This window comes from Varroa destructor, unplaced genomic scaffold (assembly GCF_002443255.2).
Source record: "Varroa destructor unplaced genomic scaffold, Vdes_3.0 BEIS01000005.1, whole genome shotgun sequence".
NCBI classification, from domain to species: Eukaryota; Metazoa; Arthropoda; class Arachnida; order Mesostigmata; family Varroidae; genus Varroa; species Varroa destructor.
The window spans coordinates 21,124,874-21,145,870 of NW_019211458.1; the positions used below are offsets into that span (position 1 = coordinate 21,124,874).

Consider the following 20,997-nt stretch of genomic DNA (forward strand, 5'->3'; position numbering starts at 1 on the left):
TAATTCTCAAAAGCTAGTATCAATCAACTCAGACATGTCGCGTGTTCATTATGCCTTCCTCGAGCTGACTTTAATACCTGCAATAGTTTTCAGCGCAGATTTGATCCGTATAATGGTCGGGCGCATGATGGCGCAGGTGATCTGACACCGTTCTTAGCGTCGTCGTCATTGTTACTACTATAATATTGCTTAGTTCATCCTGAATTTTATCATGTGCGTCACAGAATAGCACCCCATGGACGCCGGGCATTGCATTCGATACAGCAGTAGTCGAAAGAGCAGGGATTGCTTATATCACGCCTCGCTAACTACAGATGTAGTGCTACCTCAAAGCAAAGATAGCGTGCAGGCCAATGATAATGATACCGACTAAAATGCTGAAAAATATTAATTAATAAGATATTTTATCAAAAATGTGTATTGGTATTTCTCTGGCACAAATTATTTGACCACGGGTCGAAGTAGCTCAAGGTATCAGTACATTTTCCTATTATAAAGCGTAGAGTGAAAATATATGCGTTGAAAAAGTTGTAACTTACTAGTATTCAACGACCGATGTCACGCATTATAATTAAAAAACTTATGAGAAGTAGCAAAAATAAATTCGCTCACGTTATGTATCTGTTCGCGCGAAGTAAAATCAAAATGTTAACTGCAATGCTTGAGTGAGATATTTTGTAAGGTTTACAACTTAAAATAAATAATTTCAGACAAAAGGCCATTTGCATGGTGCTTCTTTTAATCATCATGGTTAGTATTACTTTTAAAAAATCTTAGTCTGATATTAGAACTAAACATTATACGATGTCTAAACGGACTATTCTGTTGTATGGTCACGTAACGCGATCAGCAGTACGCTCACGTGGTATACTGTCTTCGTTAATTTTCGTTCGTTTTCGAAACCCCCTAGAGAATCGCCTTCCTATGGTTAGGGACTACTGTGGTAACATACCAATTAAATATCATCGTACAGTAATGCTTGCTTTTAGTCATAGAACACATGAATAAAATAAATAAAGAAATTTAATTTTGGCGTCCCAAGAGCTCTATTGATATATCACTCTAATTCCTCTTTAAAAATTTGAATTTCGCGCTAAAAAGAGGCGATAGGGTCACTGCGAGTGATGTGGACAAATTTTAGTCGATATCATAAAGGTGATACTGTTAATAAGGTAGATGTGCACCAGCGATTTGTCTCGTTCTGTTTTGCAACGTTTTAGAACTAAAAGGATGATTACGATCATACTAAAAACCGTCCTATTACCTCTAATCCTACTGAGTTTGTATTTAGCATTACTTTCAGCTGGTTACTTTCTCACCATATCATTATTACTATTATTATGAGGATCTATATTAAAATGATTCCTTTTGTTTCTTTTTAATATGTTTTGTTATTAATTATCTTGTCTAGAAAGCGATCCGTTGCCACTTTCTATTCGCTTATCGTCAACGTACTCAGAATACAACTGTCGGCCAACTCCCTATTCTGCAACATGCATATATTGCTCATTTGGATCTATAGGAGTAGATGTCGGTGCTTTAGGATAAGCACATTATACTATAAGCAAACACTCAGCATCGCGGCCCGAGACATCGTCTCTTGTTCCTGCTGTATTTCGAATTTCTAGTTTATTTTTCTGCTTTCGATTAACTCGCTTACGTCTTTGTATATCTTCCTGTACGACTAACGATGGGAAACCACCGACCAAAATGAAAACAACAGCAACAACGACTACCAAATGGTCGTCATCACCTTATGCCTCGTTTTGCTCATCGAATTCATGGCTATTACCTTGACAGGGATAGCATTGGCTGACCGGCCGGCGGATCAAACAGTCAGTCGTGCTAGGACTCAGCAGCCATTGCTCGTGGCTCCTGATTGGTCCGACCGGATTTAACGATGAGACCGTCGTAAAGAAGTACAGACTTTTTTGATGCAATGGGTCGCTTGTAAATTTATGTGGCGCCTTGTCGACTTTCATAGTGTCGCTAAAATCGACGTCTGTGACGTTGCTTGCCGACGTCACTGCAGCTGTTGGCGTTGCCGTTGTAATGTATTATTAATATATATGCAATGCGATTCGACGGATGGGCCGCGCCCCATTAGTTTTCGACAATTTCTTTATACATAAAATACATCGAGGGACTCGAGGAGACAAAGGACTATAGGGGAACTGCTAAACCTCTTATGGCGTTTATTAGCGTTATTTACTTGTGGAATGCTTGTATCAACAAACGGTGGGGTAACGGTCGGGTGATGACTAGATTGATTTGGTTCGGTACTTTATTTATTTGATTCACAATTTTACCTGGCGCTCGGAAAACGATGTCAGGAGTATGGCATTTATATTTGTTTAATATATTTCATTTATTTATGATATTGAACCACCGAAACTGCAATGTCAAACATCATTCGAGCAGAAAGCATTTAATTTGATGTTTAACAAAATTTAGTATAATTATACATTGATCTGGAGCGGATCTAGAGTGGATAGAACCAACGAATGGCGGACCCCCTTGTGTGAGTGAGCTGACGCATCAAACCGGCCGACAAAATATTTTTTACATCACCTCTATTCCTCGCTACCGGCCTCGCTCTTGAACTAGATTCGGTAATGTTATCATCGTTCATATTTTATCTGTTGCGTTAAATTTTTTCGTATTAGCTATCACTAGTAGATAGTAGTGTTGGGGGACGCGCGTTAGATCTCAGGGGTGGACACAATGCCGGTGCAGGAAGGCCGGTCCTTCTCCATTTCACTGAACGATGACGCGAACGTAAAATTTGAAACAGTAAGCCGACAGTAGTGCCATAGCGGGATGAAAGTGTACTATTATATCATAACCGTCCAATGGCCATAGCAATAGTCTAGAGTTGAGATTTCGAGTCGTTTTCGATCTTCCTCTCTCGAACAATGCATGAAGTATCTGCTCGTTAACGCTGTCGTCATATTTGTAGCTGTTGTCGACAAACGTACAATATTGTTTTTTTTTCTATTAACACGCTGCTTTTAGCGATTCTATTCACTATGTCAACTGATAGCTTCTAAGACAACTGATGTTTATTGAATTTTATCGTCGATCATTTCGTTGTGTATACATGTTGTGTGAGCTGTGAAACTATCAGCGCAGAACATACCTTTGTAGAAGTTAAGCTGAGGGTCGGCAATCTATTTCACTGGACCATCGTTTATCCGCCCATCCTTTCGGATAGATTTATAAGGATGCGTAGATTGATTTGACTATCCAGGGGTCAACGCTGACTTGATGAGCCTTGTCTTTTTCATGTGCTGCGTATTTATCAAAACTTATCATGTGTGAACGTATATATTTGTAAAGGCGTACATGACTGAAAGTGAGAAAACTCCCAAATCCCGACTTGATAACTTAATCCACGTTATGAGTACCCTCCGGCTGTGATCCACATGCTTTTTCCGAGGCGACTTATTTGCACATTTGTTTTCGGCGGCGGGTACCCATCCAGCGATGATTAGTCCTCTCCGTAAGACAATTTGGAAACGTTATGTTATTTCGATGTTATTACCTTTGCTCAAACTGTATTTCATTAGTAATAGACTATTGATAACGAATTAGTTCCCTGAGAGTGGACAAATACATTCTGTCATGTACCCATAATAACAAGAGGAAAAGCTTCTTTTAATATGTCAGGAGCTGTTGAAGAACCTAAAAATCTCGCTGCTACATTATCTGCGAGGTCATTGTCGTACGAGAAAGTGTCGGTACTACCTTTTCGCTCATCGCCTCAAAGCTGTTTCCTGTCAGATATTCCGTAAGTTTTGAAAAGAGGAGCGACCCGCAAGGAGCTAGATACACCGAGTACTAGAACTGTGAGATTATAGATGCGAATTTTTTTTTTTTTGGAAAAAGCTATACGAGTAGCATAGTGTGACCCAGTGCATCGTCGTGGTGAAAAATTCTTCACTTACTTCACTTATAAGGTTTAAACTTTTTGACAAACAGTTCTGGGGAATGTTGGTTTCTTTTCAAATGCGTTAAAGTTTACCTGAAACTGTTGCGGAAAGGCCCGCGTGCTCTTCACAGATAAGTTCTGTTCGCCTTCAAATATTTTCTAAATGGTCTGACATGGCTTGAACTTCCTAGGCATGATTTAAGCGTATTCTAGAGTTGCCTATTCCATGATTTCACCCAGTTTCGCTGCAATACGTCGCATACAACGAACGCTATTTTCAAGGCTATCTTGTCCATTACAAAGCAGTGGGCGCTACTCGTCATTGACTCATGGCTTGGTTCTCAAAGGCCTTCTGGCGCTATTAACTTTGTTGTCAACAGAGAACATGATACACGCTGGTTAATGATCTATTTTCGCTTACGAAAGCGATACAAGATCGAGAGTCATTCGTTGATTCAACATGCAAAATACACGTTTGACTGCTCTGAAATTTGGCTTCTTCCCATACACAATCTATAGAGTACACGCACAGACAAACGAGTGTAATGCCGGGGGCCTTGGCCGAGGGCCAATACTTGTTTCACTCAGAACGTCATGTCCAGAACAATTATTGTTGAACTTGTTTTTGATTCCCAATAATGAAGCTCTCCTAACAGTCTACTACGTATAGTCATCTCGGAACGTATGTTGTTAGCTAGTTTCGTATACGTACTACGTAGTACACCTGGTTGAGTTTAGTGTATATATACAGTTAATTATGACTAATTATAATAGAACTACATGCCAGAACTACAGTTATAAAAAGGCAGTATCATAATTTTTATTACTCCCACTTTTTTCGTTAGCAGTATTTGATTTCATTGAGATAAATCTTCTGCCTCCTTCGTGACCCCACCACGAGCTAAGCTACCTCTGGAAATAACGGATGCACATACATAAAAACTCGCATACGTTGTATTTCGCGTTCTATGCCCCCTATAAATGGGATTTTCTAATGGCATTACAGTTTATTTGGTTGCTAAGCTAGACGTCCGTGCCTGGTAAAACGGGTCACGCTGCATGTAAAACCTGTACATGGCCGCAATGGGTACTCCACTCAGGCCGCACTTGAACCAAACCATGACTCAACACATGAGAAAAAGACGCCTCTCAATGCACCTACGCGATACCTCGTGGCCATAATGCTGTAAATGTGCATTCAATGCCCGTAACTAAGGCAGTCTGGCGGGGAACGGCGGGTAGCGGCGAACACCCGATAAGCGATGCTGCAGCGGTAAAACTAGCCATAAGTACTGACGACAGTGATAATATTACATAATGACGTGGTAATAATGACATCAACAGTGCAGAGCCGTTTATTGCGATCTTTCCTCAGAGTACAGTGAAAATGTAAGCCGCCAACATAGCGGGGGGCAGCGGCTCGCAACAGATTTTTTACTGACAAGGTTCAATTTTTTCTTGGCGATTACTATTATTATTATTGTTTTTATTTTTGGAATATCACATTCTAACTAATTACTGTAAAAAGAAAAGAACTGAAAGACGTATCATACCAGCTAAATAACTGTTTCATCAAACAAGTAAACAATTTTTCACAGCAGCGTCTGCAATTATATGATCTTTTACTGTGAAGTGCCAGATTGCGATGTACGGCCGTCATGGTCTGGCTGGCTAATGATCGTTTCTTTGAGTGCCATGTTACTGCAATCATGAACATGGGGCTATTGCTAGCCTGAAGTTCAGTGTTGCCATACTGTTATTATAAGATCTCGTGACTAATAGTTTCACAGGAAAAACACCACTAAAACCCAGTCGAAACGAAATATTGATTTTTTATTAGTAGTTAAATAACTGTTTGAGAGCGGTGAGTAGGACTGTGACATTAATTGACGTCACAAGTTTGGCCAGATCTCAGTGTTTACCGATATGCAAGTGCACGCCGCTCTGTGCGTTCGTGATGTGTGACCTAGTGCGCTAATTTTTCTGGTGTTACTACAAAAATGGATGAAATTAAACGTATTTTTCAAGTGAAATTACTGTAATGGATACGGATACTTCAGTGCGCTTTTTTTTTAATTATTTCGCGAAATGTCAATCACCTTTGAAAAAAATTTGGCAGAAGCTTTAAGAAAAAGCTGCAACTTTTTTCTGGACCACCGCTGTTTTTGTCTTTGACCTTGTCACGCTATCGTTACCTGAAGGATATATCTGTAACTTATGTATACACACAGTTGGAGAGGTCCACTGAGTTGACGATGAATGCATATAGTAAATTAGAGGTTGTCTGAAAACGACCTCCTTTAGTAAACCTGATGGCGCCAAACACATCGAAAAATTAATAAATGCTAAAGTATCTTCCATACAGGCGCTCTCAGAAACGGGCTTTGCTATGTGTGGTCTAGCGCTGTCGTGGAGAACGGCAATTTTGTCTTGCTAGTTGGGCTTCCCCGATCAACTGGCATCGTGTAGTCGATCGAGCTTGATTTGTTGACCGTCTTGTTATTCCCAAACATTTATCAATATATCCAGGCTTTTCCAGCTTCACGAAAAAACAAGATATGAGCAAAAACAGTATTTTTTAGGTGGAAATCTGGCTCTGTTCTGGAGTTAGGCTTATTTACTTTCAGTTATCCTTTTTTCCTCTTCATATGAACGCAGAGATACGATATATCGTTACTGTAACGTTTAGAGTACGTAAACGTTTCAAGTCTTACGTCAAGCATTAAAGAGGTCAGGTTGGCTTTAAGCACAAATCGTTGTGTTACTACGCCCGAAATGGAGGCTAGACCACCACGTCCCTTAAGCTTAGGAGATAAATAAATCATCACTACCTTCCCAATTCAATGTAGGAACCTGTTACTGTGCCTGTCGGTTTTTCGTAGATATTGTTTATAGTTTATAGGGTACACAGACCCCCTAATTCTGAACGAATTTTATTGCGATAATTGCTATCGGTCTTTTAGGTCTAATCGAAATTTCTTTAAAGGAGCATCAGGCAATGTTCATCAGTTTATGACGGTCGACCGGAGCGGATCTCACCGTATTAGCACAGCTAGGTGTGCCCCGATTACCTTTAGTCCTTTTACTGATACATCCAGAGAAAGGATTGAACGTCCTTTTCATAGACTGTTGCGTGACGAAACTTGACTCGAAGCTGCCGTTCGCACCTCTTAGTGAATCCACACGTTTTACTGTTATCGAGGAAAGAAGTGATAATTTATATTAAGCAGTGAATTCGGATCGGCATATTAAAATGAGAATGATCTAATCGAATAAATAATACTGTCATTTGTTGCCAAATTGTTGCAAGATAATTCGGATCTAAAAATGTAAGGCGAAATAACAAGTTATACTTTGTAAGCCGTTTCAGACCTATCATTAGTGTTACATACCTGCATGATTTGTAGTAAAATCAGGTACATGTCAATTCATTGAGGGCTCCAGCTGAATTGTTGGTAATGAATGTATATGCCTCTTTTGAAAACAGGCGTCCATGCAGGCAATAGAAAGATATGTAATCAAATTGATCACTTTTATCAAAATCTCTTATTAGAGCTGAGGAATGAAGTTCTCTTCCCTAAACCGAGTACGTGGAATTAACTACGGCCTGTCTAATTTTGTTTGCAGCTTTCTAAGTATGTCTAATAGTTGCTCGGAGGTTAATCTCAGACGCGACGTTTTTCGAATTTCCATTACACCACACGGGAAACATACACAAAAAACAAGAAAAGTGTTTAGCATACCTCAATTTGGCAAATTACCCTTCCTTTCGTTTTTGGCTTTGTTGTTTTCTTATTATTCACTAAATTATGTTGAATGCGCTGCGTTCAGCGGATCAGAGAGTGGGGAGCCAATATTAAGTTAATCACAATGATAAGAACCATACATACCATAAGGGATACTTGTTTGGCTAAAAAAGAAACAAACGGCTCTACTTAATGTCGTTGAGCGAAACACATTGAGCAATGAGAAAATACTTTATCTAAAGTATCTGGTTAAGAAGACAGATTTATTCCGTCAATTTCACCTAAGGCAGAAGTCAAATACTCGCCCTTGATTGCAGGTCTGTAGGGACTATACACATTAATAGAGCTTCAATCTACACTTCAGTTGTACATTATTGTTGGGTAGTCCGTTGTGCTATGCTTTGGCGTAGAACTTACTGAATAATTAACAATTCGCGAACGTGATTTCCTCTTCATGACCTGTGCAATCACAATTGCGAGCCCTAATATCGTGAGATCAGATTCGCAAATCGTTTGCGCAAACTGATATGCTACACCTTCCAACCTTATTCGATTAAACGCGATATAATACCCGCTGCTCTTGGGAGAATATTTCTTCCTGAATGGTCGAAGGAACTGGCGGCCTTATAATTTTTGCTGTCTATGGCAGCTTAATATACTGACGTTTTCGTGTTACCCAAGTTAATTCATCTGCCCACCCCATGCGGCGACGAACTGGGTCTAACCTTTGCCCTGTGGAGGGTTACCACCAGTATGATGGAACTTAGGACGAACATCGCACTTGGATGTACTAGGAGTACATCCAAGTGCGATGAAAAAAGAAAATAGCCCCGTATACTCGGCTTATTTACTACAAATGTACTAACTATGCTAATAAGCTACCAGAACACAGCGCATCGCACGTTTGTGTTGCAGCGGAGCAGCAACAGGTCTGGCCTCTATTGGTGGAGCGAAGGAATACCAAGGTAATGGGGTTGTCGAGAGGGCCGAAGATAAGCGGCAAGGGGCATCGAATAAGACGCAGATAAAACAACTGTCAGTGGAGCGGTCATCGTCCTTACGGAATTGCTCTGTGAGCGACAGTACTAAACTTGCTGATGAGATATCGACACGGCATACAGCAGAGAATTTCAATAGTATGTGTCAGTGATCTGACCATTCACCGCCTGGACTAGGTTACTCCTACGACTGGAAGAACAAGTAACCTCGCTCCGTTGACGCGTCTTGTAACCGAAATCCAACCTATAAATGCGTAGTCCATCGATGCTAGTGGCATTATGGGGAGTAGCTGTTGCACACCCAATTTTGGCCTGGGCAAGTGGGCACGGCTGGGGTAGTAGCAATTGAAATCACGGTGGATGGATTGAGCCTAAACTCACCGTGGGGTGAAAAAGATCTCGAAAATAATTCTGGTACCATATCCGGATTCCGTACCCTATATAGTGCACTAACCTAAACAGGTGCCAGTTCCGAAGCCTGTTCCGGTACCTCACGTAGTTCATGAATACTATCCCGCCTATAAGGTGGTGCCCATCCCAAAGGAGGTGTCCGCACCAATCAAGATGCCAGTCAAGAGACCTTATTCTGTACCACACATTATCAAAGTACCTAAGTCCTATATAGTCCATGTGCCAAAACAGTACATGGTCCATAAAGTTGTTTTTATACCAGTTGAAGTCAAGGTTCCGAAGCCTTATCTTGTTCACATCCACGAACATGTTCCGGTAGCACACACAGAGCACATCCCTGTTGAAGCACCCATCACCAAGGAGCATCCAGTTCCAAATTAGTACCAATTCTGTTACAATCCAAAGGATGGGACAAGAAAGCATAATCGAAACTTTTCTTAACTGCTTGCCGTTTTCTATCTTTTGCCGTCGATGACTCTACTTTTTCATTAGCACGATGCATGGCATTCGCGATGAAATCACGGGACTGACCCCCTGAACACATCTATAAAGCTGTCTGCCATGTGCTATACTTGGTAGAAAACTATTTAGCTTCGAGTCAGAAGAGTACCATGTTCAATTTTGTCGGCGTTTGTGGATAAAGCGGCATTTATACGCGCTTGAATCATAGTTAGAACCCACGTTATAATCACTGCTGGATACATATATATATATATATACATGTATGTACATAAAAATCTGTCCACTTTAAAATATATATTTATGTGAAGAAACTCCTATTATAATGTAAGCTTATTATGTCACTATATCGTCTGCGTCACCTTTGTACGTATCGATTGCTGTTATTATCTATAGAAATAACTGTGAGACGGATCTAAAAATGTACGTTTCTGCTGTAAAGCTCGCTTCTCTTTTAATCTCAATAGTTGTAAGCAAAGCAAAACGACATCAATTTTCCTGCCACAAATTTCTGTGAGAAACTTTAGTTATTTCTACTGAGTGAAGAAGCCATGACTTTGCCCTCCTATTTGAACGAGCAGAAACACTAACGGTTCATTTTTCACGCACTGTGGCATATGCCTAATCACTTTGTAGAATGATGTAAGTTGGCCTTCTTGGGGTAAGGTATTCGCGAATTATTTTTTAAAGTTTCTCTATACATTGAATTCAGAGCAGAATTGTAAATCTAATAAGACGTAGACCAGAAAATAGATGTGCAATTGTTGTATGCTTATACATCACCTTACCTAAATCAATAACCTTTCTTGGTAATTAAATTTTTGACTCATATATTTTGTCTAGCAGGGTGAGATTATAAAGAACAGTTAATGAATGTATGCTTGTTTTTATTAGATATACCTTTACTTATTCAGACAAATTGTGTGGCATTTACGTGATGTCGTCGGGATATAAAGCAGTTGTCCTTGGTCCAGGTTTTTCCTAACCCAAAACATATGAGTGAATGATAATGGTGCCGTTTGATAAATATGCCCCTTTTTTAGAATTTAGACCAGCCGAACCTATATCTGTTTGTGAACTTAAGGATATGAAGTTAATCCATTTTAATACCTACAACCGCTAAACACCATATGAACTCTTCTGTTCGGTTTGTTGCTGATGATGCAACTACAAAGTTAAAAACCACATTCCAGTTCCATTACGCGCGTGAATCCAACGGAAATGACTCACTAAAGAACTCAGTTGAATGCGAATCGCTACTTGACCTACTAGTTCAGATGCATCGTAACTGGTCCGGTTAGGGATACAAACGAGAGAGATGATTTGGGTTCGAACCCGGGCATAGACACACTTTGTTTCGTACTGGAAGCCAGCCGTAAAACTCGAAACATATAGGTTCGCATTTATCCATGATAAAAGCGAGACAGGATATCGTGCAAAAATGTAACGTATTGAAAATATAGAAAATATAAATAATTGAGCAGTATGATGAATCTCGAAATGAAATGGGTGCAAGCTTATAGCCGTCGGAGACTAGTTGAACTAATACCTCAGTACTTCCAGCCCACTGACATATGCTAAAAGAAGTGAGTTAACAAGTTTACTCAAAAATCTGGGGATTTAATGCGCTAAGGCTATTTCCATCCACTTAGTCTGACCCTCACTCAGAAAGGCAACCAGCACAGCCTGTTGGTGTTCACTCATGTAAAAAAGTACGCCCCGACTTTGAAATTCTCGAAAATGACGTTACGGCTATTGTTCACCACCGCCAGACCAGGTTTCACACCGCGTAGAGTGAAAAAACACAGTTTCAAGGAAGCATTGTTTACTGGCGGATAATTCATGTGTGAGAAAACAAAAACACTACCGTAGGTAGCGTATGATATTTTTTGATAGCACATATATTGTTCAATGACGACAAATACTTCTTCTCTATGGAAATTATCTTTCCGTGAGAAGAGAATAGTTTTAACATATAAATGTTTAACATATTTTGTATCTCATTAAACGATTTGTAACAATATCTCATTAAAACATTCACATTTAGCATGATTCACCTATTAAATATAATGACAATATAAGAAGAAATTATACTTGTTCTTTAATAATTGCAATAGGTGAACATAAACACCGTAGTATTTACCCTTTTACTTAATATCGTATAATAGTTCTACACAAGAAGCACGGGACGGGTATTTAAAGGGTAAATGGAAATTGGTTATAAGAGTACAAAAATAACCACGTGTTGTACAGATAAATTCGTGGTAACGATAAAATATCACGATAATTCATATATCCTTTTAATAAAATTAAATAATCACAAAGTTCTAAAAAGAAAGATTTTTCCTTGAACTAAATGTAGCTATTGTAAACTACATTCGGTTTTCTGTTCGACACTTCTGAGTTTTGGCGGCTCGCCCTTTGAGCAGCCGCATCGCGACTCCATCAAACACATCAATATTTGTTTATCAGCAATGGACACGTGCTCTATTATCGAATCTGTAATTTATTGTCGTGCCGTCTACTCAGTTCTAGCATGTTTTAATGTATTCTTATGCATATGTGTTTATTAGGAGCCTATGATTGAGACGATTAAAGAAGCAAGCACATACCTGAAGCCAGTTCCTTAAGTCTTCTTCTTTAAAAATTAATTCTTTAAAAAGTGCTGTGGTTCTATTACTATGAAGTTCAGGCTTTGTTTAGTCGTATCGCCGATCATTTTTTGTTATTTTACAAAATAGAGCTGGCAAGCTTCGTCTAGTCAAGCTAAACATTTACTTAATTGCATGTATGGTAATTTGTATATTATGTACTAGATGGGTAAAACTCGGCAGGAGAATCCAGTTTCTTCGTTTTCCAAGCTTTGTAGCTCGTTTTTTTAGTTTTTTAATTTTTTCAATAATTTTTTTTAAAAATTAACTGAATTTTTTGTCTACGAAGATTTTAGTTCGGCTCCATTAACCGAAGTAGTTTTGAAACAAGACACAGGAACAGGACCAAGCCGAGTTGTGATTTAAGTGGGTACTGCAGTTAGAAAACGCAGGATTAAGTCCCACACCACCGTGGCAACTAAACGAGATTCACACGTTATCCTTTTGAAAAATGTAGTATCATCTGTGGTTTATTGACCATTTTTTTCATAACTGCAACGTTTTAGAGGCCCTATGTTTACGTGAAAAACATTTTAGATTAGCTTTTTCATGGCTATCCTTTCAGTTCTCATGGCAATATATGGCTTTAAAGAAACGCAGGCATTAGTCAAATGACTATAAATTCAAGAACAAAGCTGAAGAATTTCCCAAAAAACTTAAACTGTCAAGTAATCGCTATTGTTGGCAATGTTACTGTAAATGCAACACCATCATAGTGCCTAAATTCCTAATTGGCAGTATTTTACTACTCGCACATCTTTGTAACTTTGCTCAATACTAATGGAACTTAAGGGCTAACATCTAAATTCGATGTTTGGATCTTTCTAAATGTTATCGAGTCGGTCGAACTTCGTGAATTACACGATGTTATTTGTGCTGTTTTTTATTCTGGTTTTGCAGATCTTGCAGAGGCAGGCTAACCGGTTACACCGCTGCGAAGGATGAAGTTCAACTATAAATTTTCCAATCTTTTGGGGACGGTGTACCGCAAGGGAAACATCCTATTTAGTCACGATGGAAATTCGGTCGTGTCTCCTGTCGGCAACAGGATTACATTATTTGACCTGCGAAAATCTAAAGCAGAAACGTTGCCGATCGAAGCCGACCACAATTTTACTACGATTGCCTTGAGTCCCTCGGGAATTCTTCTAATCGCGGTTACGGAGGTCGGCGAATTCTATATGATCAGCATTGCCTCGCGTTCAGTGATACATCGGCGGAACTTCATGAAACCAATACGTGCCGTCAAGTTTTCGCCTGACGGTCGGCACATCGCAATGACAAAAGAGAACAAAATCTTTATTTTCAAAACGCCTGGTCGTACAACTGGCGCATACGAGGCATTTATCATTGAAAGAGTTTATCATTGTTTTGTGGATGATACGACATGCGTTGACTGGAGCTCTGACTCACGGTTCGTGATTGTGGGCTCACGAGATATGACAGTCAAGGTTATTCCCGTCGTGAAGGTGAAACACTTCAGAATAAATACCCTTTCGTCCCATAGTGATGAAATCATGGCTGTGTTTTTTACCGACAATAGCCTTGATTGTTATACGGTGGCTAGAAACAATGTACTATGCGTATGGCAGTCTAGTGTCGAGCTGGCCGACATTAAACTCGACAGTGAGACCGGTGAAGCAACAGAAGTGCTCGATGGCGGTGATACCATTGGTCAGGACGAGTTCTTCTATCGGCGTGAAAATAAGCACTTTCTAAGAGACACGATCAAGGCTGAGGGGATGATCTCGGTGACAGCTGCGTGCTACAATCCGAAGACGAGGTACATGGCTGTTGGGTTCAGTAACGGCGCGTTTACCTTGCTTGAACTACCAGAATTTATCATTATCCAGTCACTATCTCTCGATGACCATTATCTCTCAACGGTGGAATTTAATTTGACTGGCGATTGGCTTGCGTTAGCGAGCTCTTCCCGAGGTCAACTAGTTGTTTACGAATGGCAGAGCGAGGGGTTCGTGCTAAAACAGCAGGGTCACACAAACAATATGACTTGTCTTGACTATTCGCCATCGGGTCAATACGTTGTGACTGGTGGAGATGACGGCAAAGTGAAGATGTGGAACCTTTCGACGGGTTTTTGCTTCGTTACCTTTTCTGAACACACAAGCGGGGTGTCTGCTGTCAAATTCACGCAAAATGGCAAAGTAGTACTGAGTGCTTCTTACGACGGAACTGTACGAGCTACCGACGTCAAACGATACAGAAACTTCAAGACGTTTACATCCCCTGAGCCAGTGCAATTTGTATCGCTGTGCGTTGATTCGTCTGGGGAGGTAGTCTGTGCCGGGAGTCAGGACACATTTGAAGTGTTTGTATGGTCTATGCAAACGGGGAGATTGGTCGAGGTATTAGCAGGACATGAAGCTCCTGTAAGCGGAATCGTGTTCTCACCCGTCGCCCCCTTGCTGATAAGTTCTAGCTGGGACAAGACCTGTAAAATTTGGCAGATGTTTACCTCAAAAGGTGATTATTAAATGAAACCTGGAAGAAAAGTTTTCCTGCTCTACGTAAAACAGTTGGTGATTTGTGTAGCGGTAGAAGTTACTGTTAATACTCTAGCTGCTGTTGTTCATAAGTGATTTTTTGCGAAGTGTGTTGTGTCGGTAGGCCGAAAATACCTAACTACTTAAAGGTAATCAAGCTTTCTGTGCTTGTGATCGACTTTTATGCTTGACAGGTACTCGAGAGACGGTACAACTCAGTGCAGATTGTTTAGCTGTTGAAGTACGTCCGGATGGAAAAGAGTTTGCGGTCTCCACTTTAGATGGTTCTATTACGGTGTTTGACATAACCACTGCAGGACAGCTGTACAATATCGAGGGCCGCTACGATCTTTACACGGGAAGAAGGGAGGGGGATCTCGTTACAGCTAAAAGGCTACAAAAGGTCAGCGCATGTATTATACAGATTCATCTAAGAACCGCTCGTGACGGATTTATTTATTATATATTACCTATTAATGCACTGTACTAACACTCACTTTTGCTTGAAAAAATAACAGTGTCCGAATTCTGCGTACAAGATGTGTATGAAACATGTATGAAGAAGGTTATCTCGGGCAGATAGTTATTCGTTGTCAGTGCCACTTTAATGTGCTTTCTTAGATCGATAGGTGAATATACGTTGAGGCTGAACGTCAAATGATGTGATTTATTATAATCATGTAGGGTTAATGATTGCAGCGAAGCTTATCTTATTTGAAACTGTTCTCCCGCATTAGACAAGCCACGCGTATTTTTTTGAAGTAGTTAAGTGTAGCGTAAGCGCAAGTGAAGACAAGCTAGCCGTCCCGCCACTTCGTTTTATTTTTGTTAAATACTTTAATTAAAATGTTTTATTTTACGTATTTTCTATTATGGCTCTGTTTAGGTGCAAGCGTTTACGACGCTGTGTTACACAGCTGACGGCGAGTGTATTCTTGCTGCTGGTCGTTCCAAGGTGATATGTATTTATCATGTGGCCGAACAAGTGCTACTTCGGCGGTTCGAAGTCACCTGCAACCTTTCGGTTGATGGAGTTAGTGATATGCTCGATCGCCGGAAACAGACAGAATTTGGCAATCTCAATCTGATCGAGGAACGTGACGACGATCCCACATCACGTGTCAAGATGCATCTGCCAGGCAGCAAAAAGCTGGACAACTCAACGCGGACGTATCGTCCCGAAGTTCGGGTGGCAGCAGTACGGTTCTCCCCAACCGGAAGAGCATTTTCAGCTGTTACCACCGAAGGTTTACTCAGTTATTCGCTCGATGCTTCATTGGCATTCGATCCATATGATCTGGACATGGACATCACTGTTGAAAAGGTATAGGAAAAGTCACGTAATTTTGAATCTATCAGATTGTAGAATACAAACTTCCGAAGTTTCTTTACAGTTACGTACAGGTTTTGTAATTGGCTTTTAGCTTCATTGACTGACCGCAGCTTCACGTCGTATTGACAAAATCACAGTCTTATGACGTTGATGGTTTATGGTATTGTGAAATATTAGTAAAACGACAAGTGATGATAATTCTTATATTTGTATGATCTGAAAAACCATATATGAACCTGAGGATAACGTTGGTCCGCAATTCGAATATGTCACAGTCGAGGAGTGTAACTAAAATAGCTTCGATTGAACGTACCATTCTTATATTTCCAGGTACGTGAAACTGCTAGCACGGGAAACTGGAACGAAGCTCTCATGTTGGCCTTCCGATTGAACGAGAAATGTTTGCTGCAGGAAGTGTTTGAAGCAATACCCATTAGCTGTGCAGAGTTGATTGCTGGCCAGTTACCACAGGCTTATGTGGAGAAGCTTTTATCATTCTTGGCAGCCGGCTTAGAGGATACACGTAAGATTGAATTGTACCTCCGCTGGATACAGGCGACGCTTATGACGCACGGGGAAAGCTTAAAGGATCGTAGTCCACGGGTAGTGGCCTTGTTAAAAGCATTGCAAAAAAGCATTACACTTCGGCAGAGAGACTTGTATAAGGTGTGCGAGAAAACAAGATACGCTATTCAATACGTTGTTGAAGTAAATAACAAATCTAAGCTAGCATTGGCCAAAATAAAGGATGGAGATAGCGATAGTGGCGAAACGCCCTTTGAGGAGGAGCAGACCTCACCTCGTTTTTATGCGGACGATGATAAGGAGATGGAGCGTCCGAATGAAGATGCGGCATCAATGGAAATCCCTTAATTACTTTTGATGCTTTTTTCGACTATAACAGGTATAAAGCCGATACTAGCCGGTTTAATTCCAAAAAATGTATACTACAAATTATGCATGGAATCGTTAAGTGGACAGAGGTTCATTTAACAGGGCTCCGTTCGAGAGAGTTGATGACTGTCGCCAATGATGTACATAGTTATACCGATAGAACACGTGTCACTTATTGGGTATATATTCATAAGGCTATATTTACTAAATACAAAAATAAAGAGCAAGTTATTTCGTATATCTTCTATTCTCTAGCTCGCTAATCAACGAATTGCAATGGTGAGATACCGTTGCACGGTACATTCTCTATTCTAGAACGCATGTAAAAATTATACAAGAAATGGTACGAAAGTATTATAATAGGGATATAAATACAACACGAAAAAAATATAAGAGAAGTACAAATATTAAAAAAAAAAAAAAAAAAAAACTACCAGAATATACATTTAAAGTACAAACAAAACTAAACCACATAATCAATCTGATTGCTTGCAAATGTGCTCTAGAAGTCTACGTGCTTAAATGCCGCATTGCTATCGGATCTTTAATTGATTAGTAAAAATAACTTTTTTAAGGTTTGGTAATCTTGATTGGTAATTTTTTGGGCAGGATCGAGATACATGTACAAAAAACGTCAGTAGCCGTGGCAACAAGGTGTGGAATTTTCACTAAATGCAATAATAACTAAAAAAAACGGCATGTTTTCTGTTGCCATGCTAATTGTCCATGGATCTCTTGATGGATTCGAGATAGCTGGCTGCATGTATTTAATAGTAGCAGATTCCTTTGATGTTCATTGCAAGTACCACCATCGCTTCACGTCCGAACCAGCGCGACATTGCCTCTGAATTTAACTTCGTAGTTAGCGGTAAAAATTAAACCATGTCTTGTTCGTCGCGACCGTACGCTCCCGACGTTTTTTTGTACTAAGGTTAGCAAATTGCGTGTGGAATACAGCGCACGCATTCGCTAAATTTACAGGAGACCCTTTTTTACTTAGTATTCGCATTCTCAGTATTTGAGTTATAACTTCGTAACACGTCACATGTGAAATGCCAACTTGGTTGACGAAGCCCATAGACTCTAAGTTTAGTTTCTGTGAAAACCATCTTCGATTGCAAAAATGCTTTTGTTCTTCGGATCCCAACGTCTGGTCATTTCCGTGCTAGCCTTTTACACTCTAATCTCTAGCTTTAATACACTTGAATCATTTATGTACTATGCTTTCGCCTCCTGTCTAATGTCTTCTCCAATCTTCTAATAATTTCCGTAGTACTGTGGCCTTCGCGAAACAAAAATTTGACCAGTGAGCGTTAAATTTGTAAACATTTTATTTTCCAAACTCATTCTCTATGGAGTAAACTCAACTTTTATTTAGTGACGCGTGTTTAAAAAAACTGGAATATTTACTAGTAAAATCTCAACTCCTAGGGACGCTTAATTGAGAAGTTATTGATAAAGAAGTTTGCGGGATTCATCTCCGAAAGGCTGATACAAAACACCGCTTTTCACTTTTTTTCCTTCTATTTTTGTTTGTGTTTAGCCTACAGAGATTATGGTACCCGTTAATTCACCGTATATTAATGATTATTATACGGTGAATTAAAGATATTAATTGTATAATGCATATATATTTCTCTAACACTACTGACAACCATGTGTATACATATGTATATAAATATATATATATATCTTTCTAATAATTGATGTTCACATACAGTGCCAAATGTAACTAATTATTTAAAAAAAAAACGTTCTTAATTATTATTTTGCCTAATTTCGTCTTGCTGAATTTCATAATCTGTCAGATATAATACATAGAAAAGGAGAGTCGAAATTTCATGCGCAAAAATGCTATAAGTCATATCTGAGTCAATACAGCCAAGTAGTAATTTTTAGAAGAAAGGTCGTTTCGACTACAAGAACTCAAGCAACCCAAATACATTTCGCAGCTTGACGTTTGTCATTTTTCTTAAATAATACTTTTTATTACGCGGAAATAACCGTAATCGGTCTGCAAAAGACCACTTTCTTTTGTCATTGATTGAGGCATACAAGTGAACAGTGAATCTGAAAGTTGCTGAACAAATAGAGAGCGCCACATCAAACATAATGGCTTTATGTTGTTGACACTTTTTTTTACGACCTATATATATGATTTACCTCTATGAAATACTTTTGTAATATGTTCATCCCTAGCTTAGTCCATGGTAGCGTATGTGCTGTACACAAGCAGTCCTTCAAACTTCAAATCAAGGCTAACCGATTAATATAATACATGACTGCACCTGATGTCCAACAGCCTAAAAATGCTTATAAAATTGAATAAAGCGGACCGTTGGAGTGTGAATATCATTAACATTATCGTAGTATTCATTCTAAAATGCCCCAGCCCGCAATGTTGCTCATGTACGATTGCATAGCTGTTAAACCTCACCCACATCTCCGTACGCAAGATTAACCAGCACAGAGTACAAAAATAGAATACTTAAAGCCACAAGAGGCACGAAAGAGACGCCAAATATTCACTAAGTTTGATTCAGATTTGACAATAACGACACCCGTTTTAAAGTGAACGATGCATAAGTGAGCTCTTAATTGTTTAGGAAGCTTGTTAGGAAGGGTTGATGTATAAGTTATTTGCAACGTTATTAGGTACACGTAAAGTGATCTAAGTTCGTAACCGGGCATAGACACACTATTTCGTCTCGTACTGCAAACCAACCATCTGAAGCTAAAATATTGAAACATATATTAGGTACTGAGAAAGAGGAACTAACTAAGCGAAAACGATCGGATAAGTAGAATGCACAATACATTGAATACAGGTTTCTGATAAGAGGCATATGCGCTGAGAATCTTCATTCCGTAAAAACGTAGCTTCCGTAACAACATTTGCCCGTCTACATCAATGTCACTTGGGTTTTTACATTGACTGTCCTGAAATAAGTTAATCAGTCCAGTTGAATGACGAACATGTGATTAAGCTGGTAATTACGACGATAGTGGTACATTATAAAGTTATATAAATTATATAAACACCACTAAAAATTACTCTCTTCCTTGTAGGATTGACCATTTTGCTCAGAACGTTGTTTATAGTGTAGTAGAGCCCAAAATACATGTCAAATTTTATGACAGGCACTGCTATTAAGGTGGCTTATAAATAACGCTTAATCTCTTGAGAATTATCCTACTTTCTCGATCAAAGGATCCGGCTGTTTTGGAGTAACTCTTAAATGTTGTTTTTACCCACACGATTTTTTGATTATTCGCACCATTTATTACGTATAATTACCAATTAGCAATTTGATAATTAAAATTAGTATGATACGCGAGTATTTTCTTCTACTGTATCTCAGACGAACACGCCATTGCAGACGGCTAACAAAAGTATTTCTACCCGCTTCCTCATCTCATCCTGTCCAAAACACAACGCCTCAATAGTAATACATGTGTGTCATCTAAGCTTTTAGTCATTAGCCCTTGCTAATTGCACTCATGATTGACAACGTATATTTATTTAAACTAAGCATGCATCATTCTCACTTTTTACTGTGGATGATTTAAAGTTTACTTCAAAGCAGCTCGATCCTGCCCTAACCCGTTTACTTTTCTGTATTTAATCTAAAGAAGGGCGACCTACTTACCTTACAGCGTACCCCTTAGAAACTGAACTACGAATTTTCTCTCTTTCCCTCTATATATATATATATATATATATATATATATATATATATATATAAGCTTGACGCCACCGCATCACGCGTTTTCTGATCTCTTGTCTGCTGTTTAATTCGTTTTTAAGCGGATATTCGTTTCGCAAGCTGTCCGTCTTTAGGCCCAATTCTTAAGCATCGCTTGTAATTATTGTTGATGATTTCCTTCCGGAATACTTATGCTTTATGTAGTACATTCGAAAAACGGCCATACGTTAAGCGTGAATTATAAGCAATCGAGATGAGCATGAGTGCATGGTGCAACGTAAAATGGGGGAACACCCTGAACACACAGCTTCTCCACGTTTGAATCGATAGTACTGCTTGTCTTCGTTTGCCTTTACCAAGATT

At 39.4% G+C, this 20,997-nt stretch overlaps 1 protein-coding gene, 1 long non-coding RNA gene and 1 pseudogene across 12 annotated transcripts; 2 read left to right on the plus strand and 1 right to left on the minus strand.

Moving 5' to 3' along the window:
• The first annotated feature begins 5,582 nt into the window (after nt 1–5,582).
• LOC111251349 (periodic tryptophan protein 2 homolog) lies at nt 5,583–17,165 on the plus strand. Of its 10 annotated transcripts, XM_086990721.1 has the most exons (6): nt 12,053–12,207; nt 12,486–12,562; nt 13,097–14,680; nt 14,895–15,103; nt 15,587–16,024; nt 16,364–17,165. In XM_086990721.1, exons 3-6 carry the CDS (start codon nt 13,138–13,140, stop codon nt 16,904–16,906), a joined length of 2,733 nt encoding a protein of 910 aa, XP_086846847.1. In that variant the 5' UTR covers nt 12,053–12,207; nt 12,486–12,562; nt 13,097–13,137; the 3' UTR covers nt 16,907–17,165. The 10 variants fall into 10 exon arrangements, with proteins under 10 accessions (XP_086846852.1, XP_086846851.1, XP_086846850.1 ...); XM_086990726.1 differs by lacking the exons at nt 12,053–12,207; nt 12,486–12,562 and adding an exon at nt 5,583–5,795; XM_086990725.1 differs by lacking the exons at nt 12,053–12,207; nt 12,486–12,562 and adding an exon at nt 11,975–12,046.
• LOC111251350 (uncharacterized) lies at nt 5,794–7,806 on the minus strand. 2 transcript variants are annotated; one of them, XR_002673714.2, is made up of 4 exons: nt 7,675–7,709; nt 7,324–7,405; nt 7,003–7,122; nt 5,794–6,470 (listed from the first exon to the last, which is right to left on the minus strand). It is a non-coding gene; the product is annotated as an uncharacterized LOC111251350 (long non-coding RNA). The 2 variants fall into 2 exon arrangements; XR_015328881.1 differs by having other exon boundaries at nt 7,324–7,806.
• Nucleotides 9,025–11,384, plus strand: LOC111251203 (uncharacterized; annotated as a pseudogene).
• Nucleotides 17,166–20,997: the final 3,832 nt, after the last annotated feature.

What these genes read in the sequence shown, in the direction of transcription:
- LOC111251349 (XM_086990726.1), top strand. Translation starts at nt 13,138, where the DNA reads ATGAAGTTCAACTATAAATTTTCCAATCTTTTGGGGACGGTGTACCGC. An exon ending in CAGCTAAAAGGCTACAAAAG is followed by an intron (nt 15,104 to 15,586) that starts GTCAGCGCATGT and finishes GGCTCTGTTTAG; the next exon opens with GTGCAAGCGTTTACGACGCT. An exon ending in TGGACATCACTGTTGAAAAG is followed by an intron (nt 16,025 to 16,363) that starts GTATAGGAAAAG and finishes TTATATTTCCAG; the next exon opens with GTACGTGAAACTGCTAGCAC.